General features: G+C 33.2%; 2 protein-coding genes and 1 pseudogene across 3 annotated transcripts; 1 reads left to right on the plus strand and 2 right to left on the minus strand.

Annotated features, from left to right (window-relative positions):
* Positions 1-248: 248 nt before the first annotated feature.
* On the plus strand, positions 249-4241 carry LOC145114758 (nucleobase-ascorbate transporter 6-like). 2 transcript variants are annotated; one of them, XM_079050846.1, is made up of 15 exons: positions 249-393; positions 575-718; positions 1049-1146; positions 1241-1414; positions 1502-1602; positions 1998-2073; positions 2163-2222; positions 2349-2533; positions 2618-2714; positions 2809-2895; positions 2998-3056; positions 3154-3245; positions 3324-3401; positions 3498-3658; positions 3812-4241. In XM_079050846.1, the coding sequence occupies exons 2-15, from the start codon at positions 613-615 to the stop codon at positions 4025-4027; spliced, it is 1590 nt and encodes a 529-aa protein (XP_078906972.1). In that variant the 5' UTR covers positions 249-393; positions 575-612; the 3' UTR covers positions 4028-4241. The 2 variants fall into 2 exon arrangements, with proteins under 2 accessions (XP_078906972.1, XP_078906971.1); XM_079050845.1 differs by having other exon boundaries at positions 260-477.
* A 2274-nt stretch (positions 4242-6515) lies between these two features.
* LOC145114708 (pentatricopeptide repeat-containing protein At5g66520 pseudogene) lies at positions 6516-8336 on the minus strand (annotated as a pseudogene).
* A 95-nt stretch (positions 8337-8431) lies between these two features.
* Positions 8432-10617, minus strand: LOC145114709 (LIM domain-containing protein WLIM1-like). Its single transcript, XM_079050786.1, has 5 exons — positions 10334-10617; positions 9629-9725; positions 9262-9302; positions 9001-9090; positions 8432-8902 (listed from the first exon to the last, which is right to left on the minus strand). The coding sequence occupies exons 1-5, from the start codon at positions 10469-10471 to the stop codon at positions 8678-8680; spliced, it is 591 nt and encodes a 196-aa protein (XP_078906912.1). The 5' UTR covers positions 10472-10617; the 3' UTR covers positions 8432-8677.
* Positions 10618-21353: the final 10736 nt, after the last annotated feature.

The following is a 21353-nucleotide window of genomic DNA, read 5'->3' on the forward strand; positions in this document are numbered from 1 at the left end:
TGTTTTGTTTTATATAATTTACAAACTTTCTCACTTAAATACTTTTATCTAAAAGATTTTCGTAACTCATAATCCATCATAAATCTATGTCATTCATCTGTACACTGCTCCACGAGTAAAGAAAATTAAATACCGGTGAAAAGTAGCTTTCTTGATTAAATTAGCATGATTGAATGAAACAAAAAGCTGCAGTTTTGCCTCTGAATATAAAAATGGTTTCCCTTTTGCATTTAATTTTTTGACGACACTATTTTCTTGAAATTGTTACTTCCCTTGATTCACACTGTAAACACACACACTAAAACGCATCAATTACCCTGTTTGTCGTTTCTCCATTTTAACAAATTACACACCTGTAGTGAGTAGTGGGTGTGTCCATTACTACTACTCCATGTGGGTTGTTTGCTCATATTTTTTGTCATTTGTTTTCATCGTTTCTTTATCAAAATCAAAATCATTGCATTTTTAGCTCCATAAGTACTCCCCCAATCCCAATTTCTTTACTCTTTCCACTGTTTTCCGACAAATATCATTATATAATCAACCATTTTCGATCTGGGTTTCTTCATTGCAGATTTGGGGGTGATATCATAACTTGGCCGGAAAAGAAAGATGGCCGGAGGTGGAGGCGGAGGAAAATCCGACGAGCCAGCAGCACACCCACCCAAAGATCAGCTTCTTGGTGTGACTTACTGCATTACAAGTCCACCCCCATGGCGTAAGTTTGTTTCAGTATATTCTTGTAGATGTTCATGTTCCTCTTTTTGAAAAAAGTTATTTCAGATTCTTTATATGGCAAGTGGGTTGTTCTAAATTAGGTTGTTTTAGGGTTTCTTTAAGGCTCGCATATCTGGTACCAAATTCATTCTGATTCCTGTACAATCATTCCATGTTTCTTATTTAATTCAAACTTTATCATTTACTTTTATTAATTCCTACAAATATTCTTTATGTTCTTCGTATCTAATTTCTAATTTCTAATTTCGTTCTTTATACTTTAGCATATTCCGAGAAATTAAGGTTATGTTATCCTTTCTTTTTTCTGCAGCTGAAGCTATTCTGCTCGGGTTTCAGCATTATCTAGTAATGCTTGGCACAACCGTTATTATTCCGACAGCTCTTGTTCCTCAAATGGGCGGCGGAAACGTAAGACATTAAAAAAATTAAAATTAAAAAACATATTGTTCATTCTTCTTGTAATTCAATACTCAATAGTAACTTTTTTAATAAATTCTATCAGGAGGAGAAAGCACAAGTCATTCAAACGCTACTTTTTGTTGCCGGGTGGAACACGTTGCTACAAACTTTGTTTGGTACTAGGTTACCAGCCGTAATTGGGGGTTCATATACTTTTGTTGCACCCACAATCTCAATCATCTTGAATAATAGATGGAATGATCCAGATCCTATAGAGGTGAATCTCATGGGTGCTTGAAATACCAAAATTCATCTTGAAATGAGTAAATAGTGATCAAGAAACAAAATCTTGATTTTCTTTCAGAAATTCAAGAAAACAATGCGGGCAATCCAAGGTGCTTTGATTGTTGCTTCAACTCTTCAAATTGTTCTAGGGTTCAGTGGTCTGTGGCGAAATGTTGCAAGGTTGGTTCAAAATTGATTATTGCAACTTTAAAGAATCATAATCATAATTAAACAATCAGTTGATTAAAGCTACGGATATACACTTAAATTTACATATATCTTAATAACCAGTTTGTTGGCAAAATGTTCTCAAAGATTCCCGCCCACTGATTTTTCTTCTTTTAGAGAAATAAGACCACAAGAATATACGTGGAAAACTCCAAAAACGGAAGAATAACTACGGGCCCACTTTACCTTTTTACAATCTATCAATCTGGGACAAAATCTTTCTTTCATATTACTGTTTTAGTCAACAAATCTGATAACAGGGTTTTCGTGTGAGTTGTCTCCAAACATGATATTTTGCTAATTTTCATATAGCTAACAGTTGCATTCTTTGTTTAACATCATTATAGATTTTTGAGTCCTCTTTCTGCTGCTCCTTTGGTGGCTCTTGCTGGTTTTGGGCTCTATGAATTTGGATTCCCCGGGGTAAGTATAAAAAAATTAAAGAAATCATTTCTTCTTATGATCACATGTTTAGCTAAATACATGAATTACACTTATCTTGTCTTTTTTAGGTTGCAAGATGTGTCGAAATCGGGCTTCCTCAACTCATCTTTGTAGTCGTCTTGTCACAGGTAATAATATTGTCATATTTTAATGCATTACTATGCACTTAATCTGGTAAGCTATATATGAGTCAGAAAGAAAAGAACGACTTAATACAAAAAGTACTAAATTTGGTTTGTTTGGTTTATATGTAGTATCTGCCTCATTTGATACATTCAGGAAAAGGGATCTTTGAGAAATTTTCAGTTGTGGCATCGATTGCAATTGTTTGGATTTATGCTCATTTGCTTACGGTTGGTGGGGCCTACAATCATACAGCACCAAAAACACAAACAAGTTGTCGTACTGATCGTTCTGGATTAATCGATGCTGCACCATGGTTAGTTACTTATTACACACTATTAATTTAGCTCTCAATTTTTTATTTTATTTTGTAACGTTTTTTTTTTTAAATACTTTTAAGGATAAGAATTCCATATCCATTTCAATGGGGTGCACCTTCTTTTGATGCTGGTGAAGCTTTTGCCATGATGATGACTGCTTTTGTTACCCTTGTAGAGGTCCGTTTGACCTTTTGACCTTTTTTTTTTCTTTTTGCTAATATTATTAAAGTCAAAATCAATATTATTTACATGTTTCAATTATATGATTTAGTCAACTGGTGGATTCATTGCGGTTTCACGGTATGCAAGTGCCACCCCTTTGCCTCCATCTATTCTAAGCCGTGGTGTCGGTTGGCAGGTAATTATAATTCTTTTGAACTTTTAGTTAAAAATAATTATGTGTTTTTTACAAAAAGAAAAAAAAAAGACAAATATGTTTTGTCTTTTCTTTTGTTGTTAGGGAATTGGCATTTTGTTGTCTGGCTTGTTTGGAACAGTAACTGGATCTTCTGTCTCTATGTAAGTGACAAATCTCAACTTTTTTTTTAGCTTCTAAATAAATCACTACTTTTATAAAAAATAAATAAATGAAGAGTTTATAATTTGTTATTTGCAGTGAGAATGCGGGTCTATTGGCTGTGACCCGTGTAGGAAGTCGAAGAGTTGTACAAATCTCAGCAGGGTTCATGATTTTCTTTTCGGTTCTTGGTATTTTATTTTCCAATTTTACCCTTTTATATAATTTTAAAAGTATCATATTCCTAAACTTTTGGAAACGATCGACAGGTAAATTTGGAGCAGTCTTTGCGTCAATTCCTGCACCAATTGTCGCTGCTCTTTACTGCCTTTTCTTCGCTTACGTGGGTAAGTTTACATAAATATCCAATCCACCAACCTTTTATTAAGTCGTTAGATTAGAAGTAACTCCGAGGGCAATTATGTCTTTTCATGTTTCTGTAGGTTCATCGGGTTTGAGCTTCCTTCAATTCTGCAACCTTAACAGCTTCCGAACAAAGTTCATACTCGGGTTTTCAGTCTTTTTGGGCTTGTCTGTACCCCAATATTTCAATGAATACGAAGCCATTAATGGATATGGCCCTGTTCACACTTCAGGAAGATGGGTACGTACATTAATAACCTAATTTTTTAGTATTTTTCCAAGATTTTTAGATATTTCAAGAAAAAATTGAAATCTAGGAGACCCCACGAAAGAAAGCTTTGATCTTGGCCTATCTATACAATAATTGACCTCGATTTATGTTATTTTTTTGTAGTTTAACAATATGGTGAATGTTCCATTTTCATCGGAAGCTTTTGTGGCTGGTGTTGTGGCGTATTTTCTTGATAATACACTTCACAAGGATAGTTCGATAAGAAAAGACAGGGGCAAGCATTGGTGGGACAAGTTTAGATCGTTCCACACAGACTCAAGAAGTGAAGAGTTTTACTCACTGCCATTCAATCTCAACAAATACTTTCCAGCTGTGTGATTTATATAATTACTATTGTTTTTTTTAGTCAAATATGTATCTAATCTTTGTGTTAAAGTAGTTCATGTTCAATTGTATCTCAACCGAGTGATTCTTAGAACATTCCCCAATACGGGTAAGATGGATCCAAAGGAGAAAGGTTAAGTTTTTGTTGCTTTCAAATTCTTACGAACATTGTCTCCCCACTTTTGTAATAGAAATCTTGATTCCTGAATATGTGCCTAGTTTTGAAATCTCATTATTTTATAATGGCAATCTTGATTTCAAAGGAAAAATTGTTCAACTAAATGTGTTGAGTCGTGGAAACCGATGGTTGCCTTGAGGCCCCAATGATAGAGGGAAGAAAATTAACTTTGGGTCTGGTATTGTATATTTATTTCATGTACTTGTAAACAGAATTATGATTACTTATAATCCATAGTATGAGCTACTTTAAATAATTATTTGAAGATAAAAAGTTTGTATTAATTTGAAAAACAAAGTCATTTTAAGAGAACAAATTGCATATAATGGACTTAAACGGTAAAAGTCCTCAACATTTAAAAGTTTTAAGTGTTAAGACATACGAGAGTGTATCTGTATAATCAAGAGACATAAGTGTTAAGACATAGGAGAGTGTATCTGTATGATCAAGAGACAAAGATAGAGCAAACAATTTTACATACATTTTAAATCTTAATTATACATCTAAATATGCAAAATCTAAATTCTATATTCGGTCTCTGACTAAGTCTTCAAATCTAATACATGACAAAATAATAGGATAGACTTGGAAAGCCCAATGAATACATCAATTCTTAAGGATATTAGATAAGTGAACAATCCATTCTCAAAGTCAAACCCCTTAAAGATTTTTAAAACTCAAAAGTTTAGTAAATACTTATCATGTGGGGAAAGACGCATTAAAGTGTAGGCATTGGTAAACATCAAAAACAAATCCACAATTTCAAATATGCAATGCATATGCTTCTACGTCCCATACTCAAGTCAATCTCAAAGTCCAACTCCTCACTCGTTATAAGGATGATAAATAATCCATGTAAAAGTAGTGAATAACACACTCTATATATATGGACTCTAATTAGGATCATGTGCCCATAACACATAAACCAAACAAGAGGTAGCTAGCATCATGTACAAGTGAGGCCTATCTGGAATGTCATCACTGTCATTGGTGCCAAATCATGCAAGCATTGGCTTGCCAATCATAGGTTCAATGAACAAAATAATACAAGCATTGACCTGCCAAAACATAGGTTCAATGACCCAAAATCAAAGTGTCCAAATCATATAAGTCATAACCTATCCTAAGTGGATGCACAAGAACATGTTTAAAGTGAAGTTTCAAAGCAAAAAAGTTTATCCTCATTTTAAAATCCATTTCATGTATGCACACATGTACACATAGCAATCACATAGTACAAACATATGATATTCCAAATAAAGGAGAATTTAGGTAAGCAAAATATAGTAATGACATGTATTCTTGGGTAATGAATTCACCTAAACTTGTTGCAATATACTACTTCACTTCCAATGTTGTTTGATTGTCTAGTTGTCACCTACAAATAAACATAACTCGAGTAATTACTAACTAATTAAATTCCAACAATCTCAATCCCAAACATCTCATTTTAAACATTGCATGTAATCTCTAAGATCATGGAAAAAGAATGGAAGCAACTGAAGTAGACTTGGACTTTAAACTAAAAGTTAAGTTTTCTTTCACACAGGTTTACTCAGTCGAGGGGAATTTTCTTTGTAACTCCACTCGGTCGAATGGATTTTCTAGACAACACCACTTCGAGTTGTAACTACTTTTAAGTTTCCACAACTTGTACAAATCAATTTTAATCCATTCTATTCCACTTCTAATGACCATGGATCATTAACTAACATCCAAATACTAGTTTCAAAACTTTGATTAATTTTATTAGAACTAGCAATAGCTTCACAATAAGAAATTATCTTCAAATGATGATTTAATACCATCAAACATGATTCTAATTGGTGATTTAAACTATATTTAAAATATAATTTGAAGTTTCAATGAATTAAAACACAAATCATATCAAATCTAAAGCTAGAACATGTTGTCATTGGCTTTTTACAACACTTGTCCATTTATAAAACAAAGTTTATAATTAAAATATATACACAATATATCTAATCCAGTTTATATAAAATTACAATTCTTTTATAAAATACAACATTTTATAAAACTTTTCTTCATTTTTATGAAAATTACTTCAGTTAAATATTTCAATAAATAAATTTGAACAAATACAGCTTCAGATTATTGAAGAAAAAGACATCGATACACGTTAATAATATTCCTTGATTTCCTTCGCTTGAAGACTCCTAAAGAATAAAAGAAACAAAATAACTAATATAATGAAAGTCATAAAATATAAAAAAGGAAACTAAAACCCTAAGTTCCCTTCAAAATTCCTAATAAGCCTAATTTTGGCACAAAAATCACCCCCAATTTTGCATACAAACCGGACGCCTGAACCCGACCCGTCCAGTTTGTAGAATCCGTTCATGTGCTCCTTTTCGGACTCGTTTGATTCGGTTCCGGGGCTCCCTGCATCATAATCGGTTCATATATGGAAAAGTGAATGATCTCCCACATCAATCTCTAAACTTATTCTTCTCATAACTTCATTTAGCTTCAAATTTATCTCTGTGATTCTAGGATGAAGCTTATCTGCAGCAAGAAATTCATTTACAACACCATCAATCTCAATATAACTACAACCCGGGGTTGAAGTCGAATCACCCTCTTTATCAATCTTGGATTCTCTTATCTTTCTTACATTATCCCATTGGCCCAAAGAAGCATACAAATTCGAAAGCAGAATATGCCCTCCACCATCTCTTCTTGTAACATGTTCAATAATCCGCTCTGCAAGACCTGCATTTCCATGGAGTCGACAAGCACTCAACAATGCTCTATAAATAACACCATCAGGTTCCATACCCATTTTCTTAACAGCTTTGAATGCATCTTCAAGTTCACCAGCGCGACTTAAAAGGTCTATCAAGCATCCAAAATGTTCAAGTTTGGGTGAAATCCCCCACAATCGCTCCATATTGTTGAAAATCAAGATTCCTTCTTGAAGTTTCCCTGAATGGCTACACGCATTAAGAACACTAACAAGGGTGATGTTATCTGGTTTGATGTTTTCTGCTAGCATTTCAGTGAACATCTGGAGTGCGTCTTTACCAAGTCCGTGCATAGATAATCCCGAAATCAAGCTTGTCCATGTCAGAAGGTCTCGTTTGTTTATTCCATTGAAAACCTGCTTTGCGTAATCTATTTTCCCACATTTTGCATACATATCGATTAGAGCAGTTGCGATGTTTGAGGTTTTTGGGACGCCATTTTTGTCTATGTAAAAATGGATCCATTTTCCTTGGTTTAGTTGACCAAGATGAGCGCAAGCTGAAAGGACGCTGACATAAATTGCTTCATTGGGCTCGACATCACCATTAATCAACATCTCATTAAAGCATCGTAAAGCATGATTATACATCTTGTGGCCGACATAACCCGCGATCATTACTGCCCATGATACCTCGTTTCTTTCAGGCATTTTCGTAAACAGTTCTTCTGCTTGCGGTATCTTGCCACCAGTTGCATACCCTTTGACCAGACTCGTCCAGGTAACTGTATCTCGTTGAGACATTTCATCGAACACTTTCTGGGCAGATTCCGTTCTTGAATACACAACGTACATATTTACTAAAGCGTTGCCTACACAAACATCTGAATCATACCCAAGTTTAATTACCATTGTATGACAGTTTTGAGCAAAACCCAACAGTGTCCGATGGTGTGAACAAGCTGTAATGGTAAACGTAAAGGTGTAATCATCTGGAACTGCTAAAGAGTGGCACCCACCAAGCAGAAGCATTTCTTTGAAAAGATGCAGTGATTCTTTATTACGCGCTGTTTTCGAATAAGCTTGAATGATGAGATTCCACAAAAAAGTGGGTGGTAACGATGGGTATCTACTGAATACCTTCCTAGCGGATTTAAGTTCTCCATGATCACTGTATGATCGAATTAATGATCCAGTAAGATTATTGCTTTTAACTAATGATCTAAATATGACCTGGGCGTGAATTTTCTTAGTTTGCTTCAGTGAGGGCCGGTGTTTTAACAGCTCATACAAACGAACCTTTGGTTGGCTCATGAGTTGTCACTTGTCAGAAAGGTGTTTGATGAAATGCGTTGGAGAAAAATATTCAATAAACCTATATCTGGCTCGAGGGTTGTCACGCATCACCTTATCTTTCAAAAAAAGTAGTGACAGATCCATAATTCTTAACCTTAGTATCCATACATATATATAACAAAATCGAAGGAAAATTGAATGGAAATATAACAAGACAACAGAAAAAACCAATCAAAAGCCTCAAATAATCACAAGAAGTCAAGAACCACACATCCTTACAACCCCACAACAACTTTATTCAGTAATGACAAGTTATTCACTCAACACACGCAGTCAAAACTCAAAAAGTTCAAATCTTGTAAATAATCTTCTTTGAACAACATAAGAAAAAACATAAACTTTAAAAACTCTGCTCAAAATATAATTTAACATTCAGAAACCCGATCTTGAATTTAATCTCAGATCATCAAACTTCGGTTGTGTTCTCAGTCACCCCATTGGGCACTCCATGATTTGGTTCATGTTGCTTGTCAAATTGGCTGAAATTTCCCTTTGCCATGAAAAGCTGTGCATGGTGATGCTTGCAATAAAGCTGATGCTCATGAGCCACGTAGTTTGATGGACTTATATGACACCCTCCATAGCTACACTTGAAACAGGCCTTGTGGTATGCATTTCCATCAACACCCACCTGAAAAAAGATCATCAAGATTGTGAATCTTTAAAAAAGATTGAAACTTTATTGATTAATTTCAACTATTTCATGCGAATTCTTGTTTATTACTTTACCTTTTCAATAGGGTAGACGGTTTTCTTGCAAGAAACACATTTGTCTTGTGTTCCACCAAACATACTCGATACTTTACTGTTAGATTGCCCCTGAAAGTTTTCACGTAACAAATATTAGTGTCACATCATTTTAAGAATCTATGCAACATGTTTCTTTTAACCCTTTTTAAACAAACATAAAATGGGAAAAATAATATGTATTTTTGTTACATTAAATGGTTAAAAGAAAGCATGTCAATAATGTTTCCAATTATGGAGTACCTGATCAGAAGATCTATCAACTCTAACAGTTTTGGGGGTACCTGTTAAGACATGAAAAGTGATATCGCTTTATGTTTTTGTCATATGTGTAATTGGTTAGATTAATAACCAATTACAGACTTCTTATAATATTACAGTATTTTGTAATAGACTCAAAGATGTATTTTTCTCTATATTAATACAACATTCAACACCTTCTTCACTACATTTACTGTGTGTTCTTGCTCGTATTACAATCATAATTCCACATTTGACCATTTCGTGGATCTAACAGAGTGAATTAGTAGCAAGATTCTGTTATTTTGTCATTATTGAAAGATGTTTATAACTTTTTGGTAAGTAATTAGGAGTACAGGATTAAACTAACCTTCAAAACTCTTATCCAAACTGCCAGTCAATTTGAAGAGCTGATCAAAATGAGGTTGACAGTATAATACTCCTTCAAAAGAGCTGTAATTACTTAACTGCAATAAAAAATCGAAAGATATTACTATTATAATGTGTGCGTTTTTTTTTTATACGAAGGATGTGGTCATTACACAAAACCAAGATCATAAATAGCAAAATTATGAACTAAAGTTTTCAATAAAACTCCATCAGATGAATCAATAAATTCAGTTCTGGCTATTTAAGATCACAAATAGCAAAAATATTAATTAAAACCAAAAAAAGAATACTTAAGTAGCTCATAAATCTTTATCAGATGAACCTAAACTTGAACACTGGTCATTTTAAATCAATAATCACTGTAAGCCAAGATCAAAAAAAGCGCAAAAGATTCAACAAAAGATCAACTTGTGTTACTTTAAATTAATGATCACAGAAAACCCGGATCAAAAACAGCATAAAAGATTCATTAAAACTAATAAACTCCCCTTCAATTATTAAAATCAACTTTGGTTACTTTAAATCAATAATCAAACAAAACCCAGATCAGAAAAGGTGCTAATTAATATTTGCAATAAAACTCAAGAATCAGAAAAAGATATTAGAGCATAATTCTAACAAAAACAGATTGAATCAAAGTTGGGATCATGGTTTACTAATCAGAAGTCAAAAGAAAGAGAAAAACCTTGAGGGTGCTTTTGCAATGGTGACATCTGAAACAAGCTCTGTGATAAACTTTATTATCAACAGTGAGTTCATCCACCAAGTAAACAGTCTTTTCACAAGCCTTACACTTTTGTGTTGTCCCTCCATAGGAAGCCATTTTTGATGATCTTTCTGTATATAGACTTTCAAAGGTTCAACAGATTTCAAGACCCAACAGCGATCGAATCAAGCAACCCAAAAAGAAAACGGAAATCTGTGATCAATCAAGAAAAGGAAAACACTTGGTTGTGTGTGTGTGTGTGTGTGTGTGTGTTGGTGGAGTCTAATAAGAGGGCCGTGGGTTTACAACAAGATCGTCGGGGGGAGTCAAACACTGTTCTGTAGCTGTCAATTGTGGGGTCATCTTGGTAATTAGGCCAGGAGATGGGGCTGATTATTAGGTGGAATTTGTGCGAGATTACCGTATTGCCCTTTCATGTATACTCGACTTTTGAGTTTTTAGGAGGGAATAGATGTCCTCCTTCCGACCAAAAAGTTCTGCGTTTTACAAAAGCAATTCAGATTCGGATGTTCAAACTTCAGAGTGTTCTCACGCTAAATACAAAATAATATATTTATGAGTAAATTACAGTTTTAGTCTCTTTTGTTTACGTTAATCTGCGGTTTTAGTCTAATTCTGAATTTTTGACATGACTTGTGATTTCCAAAAGTTATATGCGTTGTTGTGGTCCCCAAGACTAACTACGTGAATTCTCATATGTTTAATGCGTGTAAGACCTTTTTATTTTATTTTATTTGGTTATATTGACATTATTAGGGGTGAGTTTTTAGTACTAAAACTCAATCCATTAATACAAGGAACCAACCAGTTATAAGTATGAAGATATAAAAATTTCCTTATGTGCATGCTACTCTTGATCTCCATGTTTAAATAAAAATAAGTAATGGTTACCATTTTAAAATCAAATCACCATTATAAATTAAGATATAAGATCATCTTCAAGTACTTGAAGCATAGGCGGATCCAAGGGGATCCCGGGGTAGCCCGGGATACCCCTCAAAAATTTTTCGGTAGTGTAATTTTTGTTACAAATTCTTCATTTTTTTTCGGTATAATGTATATATATGTATCCCTTAAATTATAAACACAAACAAATAGTAGAGCTATTGGTTAAGGCCTTGCCTTATCTAAGTAAAGCTCTTAGGTTCAATTCTTGCTCCTTGCATATTCTTTGTTTATTTTTGTTTTATTTTCCCAGCTATTCTATCTCACATCGCCAAATATATGTAAACTCAACCATTTTTGTCTATTATATAAGCATGTTATCCTCATACTTTATTTGATATCTACTTTGAATCCCACATCGATTCAAGAATCAAAATATACTTCAACTTCATGTTTATATAACAAGACTTGAGGTTAGCTAAAGATTTGATTAAGGTTTGGATTTAAAACTGAAATTGAACCGGGGAAGCCCAAGTACCCCGGAAAATTTTTTGGGTTACCCTAAAAATAAAATTGGGATACCCCTTTACTTTGATCCTGGCTCTGCCACTGACTTGAAGAAATGATCGATTTGTGCCTCTGTTGTCCTTTTGTTTTGCGTATTATAGTTGAAGCAAGAATAATGGAAGCAACTAAAGCAAGTCGCATAAGAATTTATTTCTTGTCATGCAATCTTGTGTCTATTTTTTTTTCCTGAATGAATTCACGTAAGGATGATATATCTTTAAGCCTTTATTCTTTGCTGTTATACCTCTTTTTTTATGAGTTCATGTTAGAGATCATCTTCATCTTCAAGTAAGAGATCATCTTCACCTGTAATTGTTTACTATCATGCCTCTTTTATTTCGAATACATGTGTTTAGGTCATTCAAATTTGATTATATTGATACATGTCTGTATGATAGATTACTTAGTTGTTATTATAATTAATTAGAATTGTTAGAATCATGTGTGATAATGATATGTGTTTTGGTAAAGTTTAGGGACCTAAAGTAAAACTTTACATAACTATACTTTAGTTAAGTAAAATTTTAGTTTTGGTACCTAAACTTTCGAAGGTTATTGATTCCTACCCAATTTCCCTTTTTTTATAACACTATATATACTTTCAGAAAGTTGTTATTTTGGTCTCTTAACTTTTAAAACTTTAAGTTCCCACCCATTTCCCATCTTTTGTAACATTCTAGGTATTTTTAGAAACTTTTTTGTCCCTAAACATTCCACAATTGCGGCTTCATACCCAATTCCCGTTTGTTTTTTTATTTATATTTATTTATTTATTTATTTCTTCAAATAACAAATACTTCAAGAAAGTACAAAAACCCCCCCAAAGTTAATTGTTTCGTAGTTTACTCATTTAATTAATATACTTAACTACTTAAGTCGTTGTATTATTTAATGACATTTAATGCCCTTTAATTAAATTTTTTTTTGGAAACGGCCATTTAATTAAAAGCACCCAAACAAAGCAAGAAGCTAAGCAGAGACAAAAAGGGAAATCAAACAAAAGGGTACAAGAGCAGAAAAAGAAGAGAAAAAGAAATTACATCAAATAAAATGGAGAATTATACTAATTCACCCAGTTACATGGAATATCCGATCCCCTACATTTGAACCATAAATATGTCAATGATTTAATGTATTCCACTCCCCTCCATGGTGTAGTGAATATGCCCCGAAATATCCTATCATTCTTGAATTCCCATATTCCCCAGATGAAACCATAACATATAACCAAATATTCTTCTCTTATTCAAGCTAGTACCCCAAGTGTTAGTAAACTGAAGTAGTTCACTAACAATATTAATTTGGTTTGAGCCAACTCCACACCACTTGAAGATTATATTCCGTACGTGTTGTGCAAAATGACAAGATACTAGCATATGGTCTACTGATTCATCTACACCAACACAAGAACCACACATGGTCTCACTAAGGCTAACACCACGATGAGCAAGTGTCACACCCCCGAACCAGACGGCGGAAACGTCCGGGGACGGGTGACTTCATCTTGTAATATCATCACAGTGTATATAATTGAATCATAGACAACATCATCACCATAAATGAAATATAACAACCATCATAGTTTTACATCAATGTGTTTGTTCACAAATTACATCACAAAATGTTAAATGTATGATAAAAACAAAAATACAACAAAAGTCTGCATTTCTTTGACAACCGACCTGATTAACGAGTCCCTGAGAATACAAGTTATTTTGAAAACGTCAACATATATAATGTTGGTAAGTTCAAAAGCATGTTTGTATGAAAAGTTTTGCATCATTTTGTAAACACCAGAAATCCGATATTTCCGTGAAAATAGTTTGAAAGTTTTGTTTCAAATCTTGTATTAAAGCATGCGTGTTCTTGCTTGGTAGTGTAAAAAGAGTGCTTCCCAGAAAATCCGATATTTTCTGTTTGTAAAAGTGAAGTGGTCTTAAAACCCTAAGACCCGAGTAATGTAGTAAATGTATAGTTCGTACAATGTATCAAGAGTATAGTATGTGTATTCCGTAAATTTATTTGTTTGTTATTCTCTATGTGAGTCGCTATAACCATACTTGATATGACTGATATGCCTGTCGTGACGTTCTTCAGGCGTCGGTTAGGTAAGACATTTGTCACCCTAGACTGGCCCGTCTAGCTGTAGCAAACAGCTCAGGTGCGGGGGTGTCAACCCCGTATAGATTTATACACAAATTCTCGCTCTCCCTCCAGGAGACTCTTGTTATAACTACAGGACTTATAGTGTACACTAGGTAGGTACAAATGAAGGCGTGTCATACAAGAGCCTTTTACGCGAATATTGTATTTCATTTCTTAACACTTTAAATAGTGTTTCAAGTATGTATTTTGTTTACAATTCATCGGTGATAAAAATATATTTGTTCATATCAAAATGTCAAATATTTAATTGATATCGACCCGATAAGCATAAAATGTGTCGCATAGGCCCATTAAGAAAACAAATGGGCATATAAGGCCTAATTAGGATAGAAATACCAAACATGACCCAATAAGCATGTAAGGCCCAATAAGCGTGTAGTTGGGTACGTAAAGACCCAATAAACATGTAAATGGGTATATAAGGCCCAATTAACAAAAACGACGTAAATAGTCCGTTTGTCATCAAAATACTCGGTTTAACTCAATTATTACCAAAATGACATGAAATGCCTACTTTTATTAAAAATGTCCATTTTGGCCCAACAAAACGAAATTTATAATAAAGGCCCACTTTTGTTAAGAATGACAATTTAAGCCCATTAAGGCCGAGAATTTCAACAATGGCCCATTTTTATTACAAATAACATTTTAGGCCCCCCTTAAAGCCGAGAATTTACAATTAAGGCCCGTTTTTGTTAAAAATGACATTTTTGGCCCATTTAAAAAACCGTGTTTTGTCAAATAAGGCCCATTTTTATCAAAAATGACATTTTAAGCCCATTAAGGCCGAAAATTACATTTTAAGCCCATGAAACCGTGAATGTCCAAATAGAGCCCATTTTTATGAAAATTTGCACATTTGGCCCATAAAAACCGAGGAGGCCCAATATGAAGCCCATTTTGACAAAAGTAACATTTTTGAACCCCATAAAACCGTGAGTGTCACAAAAAGCCCTTTTTATCCAAAAATGACTCTTTTTGACCCCTCAAAACCGTGAGTATCATAAAAAGGCTCACTTTTGCTTATTTGGCAAATATGGCCCCTCTTTATATTTTCTTTAGTTTTATGGTATCCTTTAACATGTTTAATCTTTTCAACATCATAGTGAGTTACATAAAGTAACTTGTTTTCCTAATATCTTCAAGACTTGGAAGATATATCGAGTTTATGAGTGTTTAACATAGTTTCATAACATATTTACACAACATATCATGAAAATACACACAAGCATGCATAAATACTTAGATTTAACACAAAACCAACTTGTATTCTCCCCCAAAAGTTAGTAAATCACGAAAAAGGAGGGGTATGAAGCTCACCTTGGTGTTAGTTGGGTTTTGAAGAGAAGATTGAAGGAGATTTCGGCCTTGAATGCTTCTTAGGAAAAGTTTTCGAACTTAGGGAGCTTTAGGAAGCTTGAATCACGAAATGGAGTGTTTATGAGTGAAAATCTTAGCATAAAAATGAAGTTAAACATCTTGGATGTGAAGTAACTTACCAAGTTTGCAAGCTTGAAGACCTTCTTGAGCTAACTCACATACCTACGGTTTTAGAAGGGGAAAAGAAGAGGGAGTTTTTCCTTTAAGGGTGAAGAAGAAAATGAGGGTGGTGGTGATGCTTCTTGGCCGTAAGTAGAGGGAGAGAGAAGAGAGAGAGAGTTAAATGGTTATTATATGATGGTTTGGACTTAGAAATATGGGAGATAGTTGTTTGGATTACCACTAAACAACAATGAGGTGTCACCCCCATGTACATTTGCCCTTGATAAGTTTTTTTTTATCAAAAACCGAAAATTAGGGGAAAGGAGAAAGAAAAAGATATTGGGCTTGAAATTTGAATAGCAACCGAACATATAAAGCCCAATAAGAAATCTTTTCAGCCCATTAGGGGCTTACGGCCCAAAATAGTAAATGAAATGGGTTTTCGGCCCAATGTGATTAAATAAGTGGGTTTTTGGCCCATAGAGACATAATGAGTGATTTCCGGCTCAATAAGGCCTATGAAAGGTCTTATAGCCCAAAATACTATTGCTTAATGAATGTGGGTCCACCTAGGGCCCAAATGAGGATTCTTGGCCCAAGAGAACCAAATTGAGGGCTACTGGCCCATTAGGCCCAATAAGAGAATCCTGGTCCAATAAGAGTTTAAACCGGGAAATTAGGGCTTCAAGCCCAAAGTTGAGTGAGTGCAGCGTATCGAATTAGGTTTAGAGCTTTCACGAGTTAGTTTTTGACTTGAATTGTCGTTTGTGAATGTATAATTTGTATAACATCAAACTTAGAGTCACAAGATACATCAGGAGTTAATTGCATATGGACAGAATTTCCTAGCCTTAAAATGATAGTTGTGACAGCAAGTGACATAGCTGAGGGGATACGCCCTTGAGCTGCCCTCCAAATGAAGCAGATGACTTTTATCGGAGCTTCTTTACACCACCTAACAAGTGGACAAGACAATGGAAGTGGATTGTGGTCAGTCATGTTTCTAAGGCACTCCATCGTGTAAGTTCCATCTGCCATAAGATTACAATGCAGTTGATCGACGTCGGTCATGAGTCTTGTGTGGGAAATATCGTTGTATAGTGACCTAAACCGCTTTCTAGTCCCCTTGCTAACGGACACAATCTCCACGAGATAGAATTTCCATTAATTTTCTGCGCATAAACATTTAACACATAAACATTAAACGCTTAACATAAACCCCATACATTAAAATTTAAAATCTAGACCCTACGCCCTAAACCTTATACACCAAACCATAAACCATATTCTATCAAACAACTTTTCATTTGAATTATCAATTTAATCATTAGTTCTATATATGATGCTAGTAGATCTATCTATGAGAACGATGTCTAGAATAGTCACATTTGATTTGATTGTTGGATTTTTAGAAATATTAAATATTGAAATGATCATGCCTCTAGAATGTTTTCGTTTAAGCTCATAAGCTTAAACGAGCTTTTATGTAATATAAATTTATTTTATTTCTTATTATATATTACTTATATATTACTTATATATTAATAAAATATAAACAAAATTAACGCAATCAATCACAATCTTTAACGAGCTTCACATACAAACAAGCATTAATCAACCCTCAAAGTTAATTGTTTCATAGTTTACTCATTTAATTAATATTATACGTAATCGTGCGCGTTGCACATATTTGTAATCATATAGATAAAATATTCATTGTAAAAATTTTAAAATATGTTTGAATTTATATTTTAAGCATGTTTTTTGGTCACTATATAATCCTAATTTACGAAATAAAATTTGTATTATACATATGTAAACGGAAACAAGAAAAAAAAAATTTATTAGCTTTTTCTTACTATATAATATAATCCAAACTCACCTTAAACTTATTGTTTTATAATATTATACATTATAATTTTTTTTTGTAATACCTAATTTACTTGTAATATTTTTAAAAATTTTGTATTTCTCAAACAAATTACAAAAATTGTCTTAGTGGTTTGCTAACTTTTTTTTTGCTTGTCTTCTAACGGGTTTCAAAATTGTCGTTTTGCTATTTTGGCATACTTTGGTTCTTGTATTTTATCTTCCAAAATTTTCATTTTCATTTATTATTTGTATTAATGGTGATTGTCATTATATAAAAAGAATGAAGATTTTAATATAAAAAAAATACAACCTAATCTTATTCTTTTGCTTTTAAATATACTACCATATCAATATCTACTTATTTCTCACATTATATAACTTTATTAGTTTTTTCTTAGTATATAATATAATCCAAACTCACCTTAAAATTTTTGTTTGATAATATCATATATTATAATTGTTTTTTATAATATCTAATTTACTTGAAATACTTTAAAAAAAAATTGTTTTTATCAAACAAATTGCAAAACTTGTCTCGGTGATTTGCTAACTTTTTTTGTTTGCCTTCTAGCGGGTTTCAAAATTATCGTTTTGGTATTTTGACCTACTTTGGTTCCTGTATTTTATCTTCCAAAATTTTCATTTTCATTTATTCTTTGTATTAATGGTGATTGTCATTATATAAAAAATGAAGGTTTTAATATACAAAAAATAAAACCTAATTTTATTCTTTTGCCTTTAAAAATAATATCATATCAATATCTACTTATTTCATATTATATAACAAACAATATTAAACCGATAACTAATTAATTAGTTTTTTCTTAGGATATAATATAATCCAAACTCACCTTAAAATTATTGTTTTATAATATTATATATTATAATTATTTTTCATAATATCTAATTTACTTGAAATATTTTATAAAAACTTTGTTTTTAACAAGCAAATTGCAAAAATCGTCTCACTGGTATGCTAAATTTTGCTTGCCTTCCAGCGGGTTTCAAAATGATCGTTTTGGTATTTTGGCCTACTTTGGTTCATGTATTTTATCCTCCAAAATATTTACTTTCATTTATTCTTTGTATTAATGGTGATTGTTATCATATAAAAAGAAATGAATGTTTTAATATACAAAAAATACAACTTGATTTTATTCTTTTACCTCTAGATATACTACCATATTAATATCTACTTATTTTTCTCATATTATATAACAAACAATAATTAGCAATTATTCATTGGTATTTGGATTGGTTAGTTAATTAGCAACTACAATTAGTAAATAAGACTAACAATTTCTAATATATAAAATTAATAATAACTCATGCAAATTCACAAATGAATTATAGAACAAAATTGTTATAAATAAAAATATAGACTACAAAATTTTTGGACCAACATATATTACATTCACTGAACTTTTATAAAAGAAGACCATATGAACAATAAGAAAAACTATCAACAAATGTTAGTGTATACAAATTAATATCTAAGGACAATTAAGTACCATAAATGAGAAAACTCTTGATTTGTAGAAACTAATTAGTTGAAAGTTAATATATAAGTTGAAAATTCTTTAGTGATAGTGATTAATTAGTTGAAAGTTGAAAAGTTGTTGGAGTTTCAAATCAATATGGTGTAAGAAAAACGGTTATCTTAAACCATATTGATTTGGAATGGACTCTTATATAAGATATAAAGATACTTAAGTCATTGTATTATTTAATGACATTTAATGCTCTTTAGTTAATTTAAATTTAAAATATTTTTTTAATTAATTTGAATTAATATTTAAATCTCTGTAACATTTAATACTTAAACATTAAACCCATCAACATAAACCGAATACATATTCGCTACTTAAACATTAAACCCTTCGACATAAACCGAATACATATTCGCTAAAATTTAAAAACTAGACCCTTCCCCCTAAACCTTCATTGTATTATTTAATGACATTTAGTGCTCTTTAGTTAATTTAAATTTAAAATATTTTTTTTAATTAATTTGAATTAATATTTAAATCTCTGTAACATTTAATACTTAAACATTAAACCCTTCAACATAAACCGAATACATATTCGCTACTTAAACATTAAACCCTTCAACATAAAGTATTCGCTAAAATTTAAAAACTAGACCCTACCCCCTAAACCTTATACACCAAAACCATAAACCATATTCTATCAAACAATTTATCATTTGAATTATCAATTTAATAATTAGTTCTATATGTGACGCTAGTAGATCTACATACGAGAGCAGTGTCTAGAAAAGTCACATTCCACTTGATTTTTTGATTTTTAGAAATGTTAAAAATCGAAAGGGTCATGCCTCTAGAATGTCTGGCAAGTGAGGGCTCGTTTTAGCTCGTGAGCTTAAAAGAGCTTTTATGTAATATACATTTATTTTATTTATTGTTATTTATTACTTATATGTTAATAAAATATAAAAAATGAACACAATCAATCATGGTCTTTAACGAGCTTCACGTACATACGAGCATTAATGATTTGATCTCAAGATTCGATTATGTTTCACGAGATGAACTCGAACTCGAGCCTCCATACTCTTAATGAGCTTGAGATCGAGCTCAAGCTTCTATAAGTTTAAACGAGCATGGCTCGATTAGGGTCAAGCTCGACTTATTTACATCCATAGTTGTCCTATAATGACAATGTTATGAGATCCTAAAGGGGAAGTAAAATGTTACAATGATGTAGTGTTGTGGATATAGATCAAGGAAATAGATGATCAATGATGAGTTATGGTAATGGTTTTTATGTTACAGAGTTGAACAACAACACTAGGGAAGGACAATGGTGGCTTGTAGAGATGACGATGGTGTCTTGTAGGGAAGGACGATTATGGCTTGCAGGGGACAATGAGATAGACAATGGCATGAAAGGGATGACGACAACATGCATGGATCGGCAAGGTTGGAGAGAGATCAGTTGTGGTAAGTGGGGCGTCTTAGGTTTATGGTATTTATAAGTAGATGTGGTGAGGTAGGATTGTAGGCTTATTTGGGTTTAATTGTTAATGAATTGTAACACCCGTTTTCCATAATGGATCGGTTTAGGGCATTAAGGAGTCAAAATCATGGTTTTTGGGGAAAATTGGGTGTCTCGACGTGACCATAGGGAGGTCATGACGTGCTAAGTTAATTGAGAAGCATGTATCCGGTAAGGCTTGTCACGAAGTGACAAGAGAGTGGCTGCAGCCCAAGCCGATGAATTTTAGGGTTTCTTCCATATTTAAAGCCCTTAACTCTGGCCTAGGGTATCCTGTTCAGCCCCCATCCCTTTCAAAATGACCTCTAGTGTAACGACCCAAAAATCACAGGTATAAATTTCATTTTTATTTATAGTCAAAGCACATATATCGTTTAATCCAAACATCCCAAAAACATTGCTAATGAAAAACATTTATCAGAGTCATCCCAAAATCACATATTGCGGAAAACACGGGTGTGTGCGCTGCAATCAAGCCGGACCCTTCCTTTCCAAACCGATGATACCTGAAACCATAAACAAAATTGTAAGCACGAAGCTTAGTGAGTTCCCCAGAGCATACCCCCCATAATCCACATAATCATACAATCCATATCAATCACATAAACCATATCAACCATATAAGCTACATAAGCCACATCAACCACATAAGCCATGCATGCAAACATATAAGGATGCCATGGAAACCCTCCAAGGTCATACACCGAGTGCCATAGGAACCCCCTCATGGTCTTAGCCCACTACCATGAGAACCCCCACATGGTCTTAACTAACTGCCATGGGAACCCCCACATGGTCTTAGCCAGCTACCATGGGAACCCCCACATGGTCTTAACTAACTACCATATAAACCATACATACAAACATATAAGGATGCCGTGGAAACGCTCATGGTCTTACACCGGGTGCCATGGGAACCCCCACATGGTCTTAGTCTGGAATGCCATGGGAACCCCCACATGGTCTGATATCCAACTGCCTCGGGAAC

Source organism: Lactuca virosa, chromosome 5 (assembly GCF_052849685.1).
Source record: "Lactuca virosa cultivar CGN04683 chromosome 5, Lactuca_virosa_CGN04683_v6, whole genome shotgun sequence".
Lineage (NCBI taxonomy): Eukaryota > Viridiplantae > Streptophyta > Magnoliopsida > Asterales > Asteraceae > Lactuca > Lactuca virosa.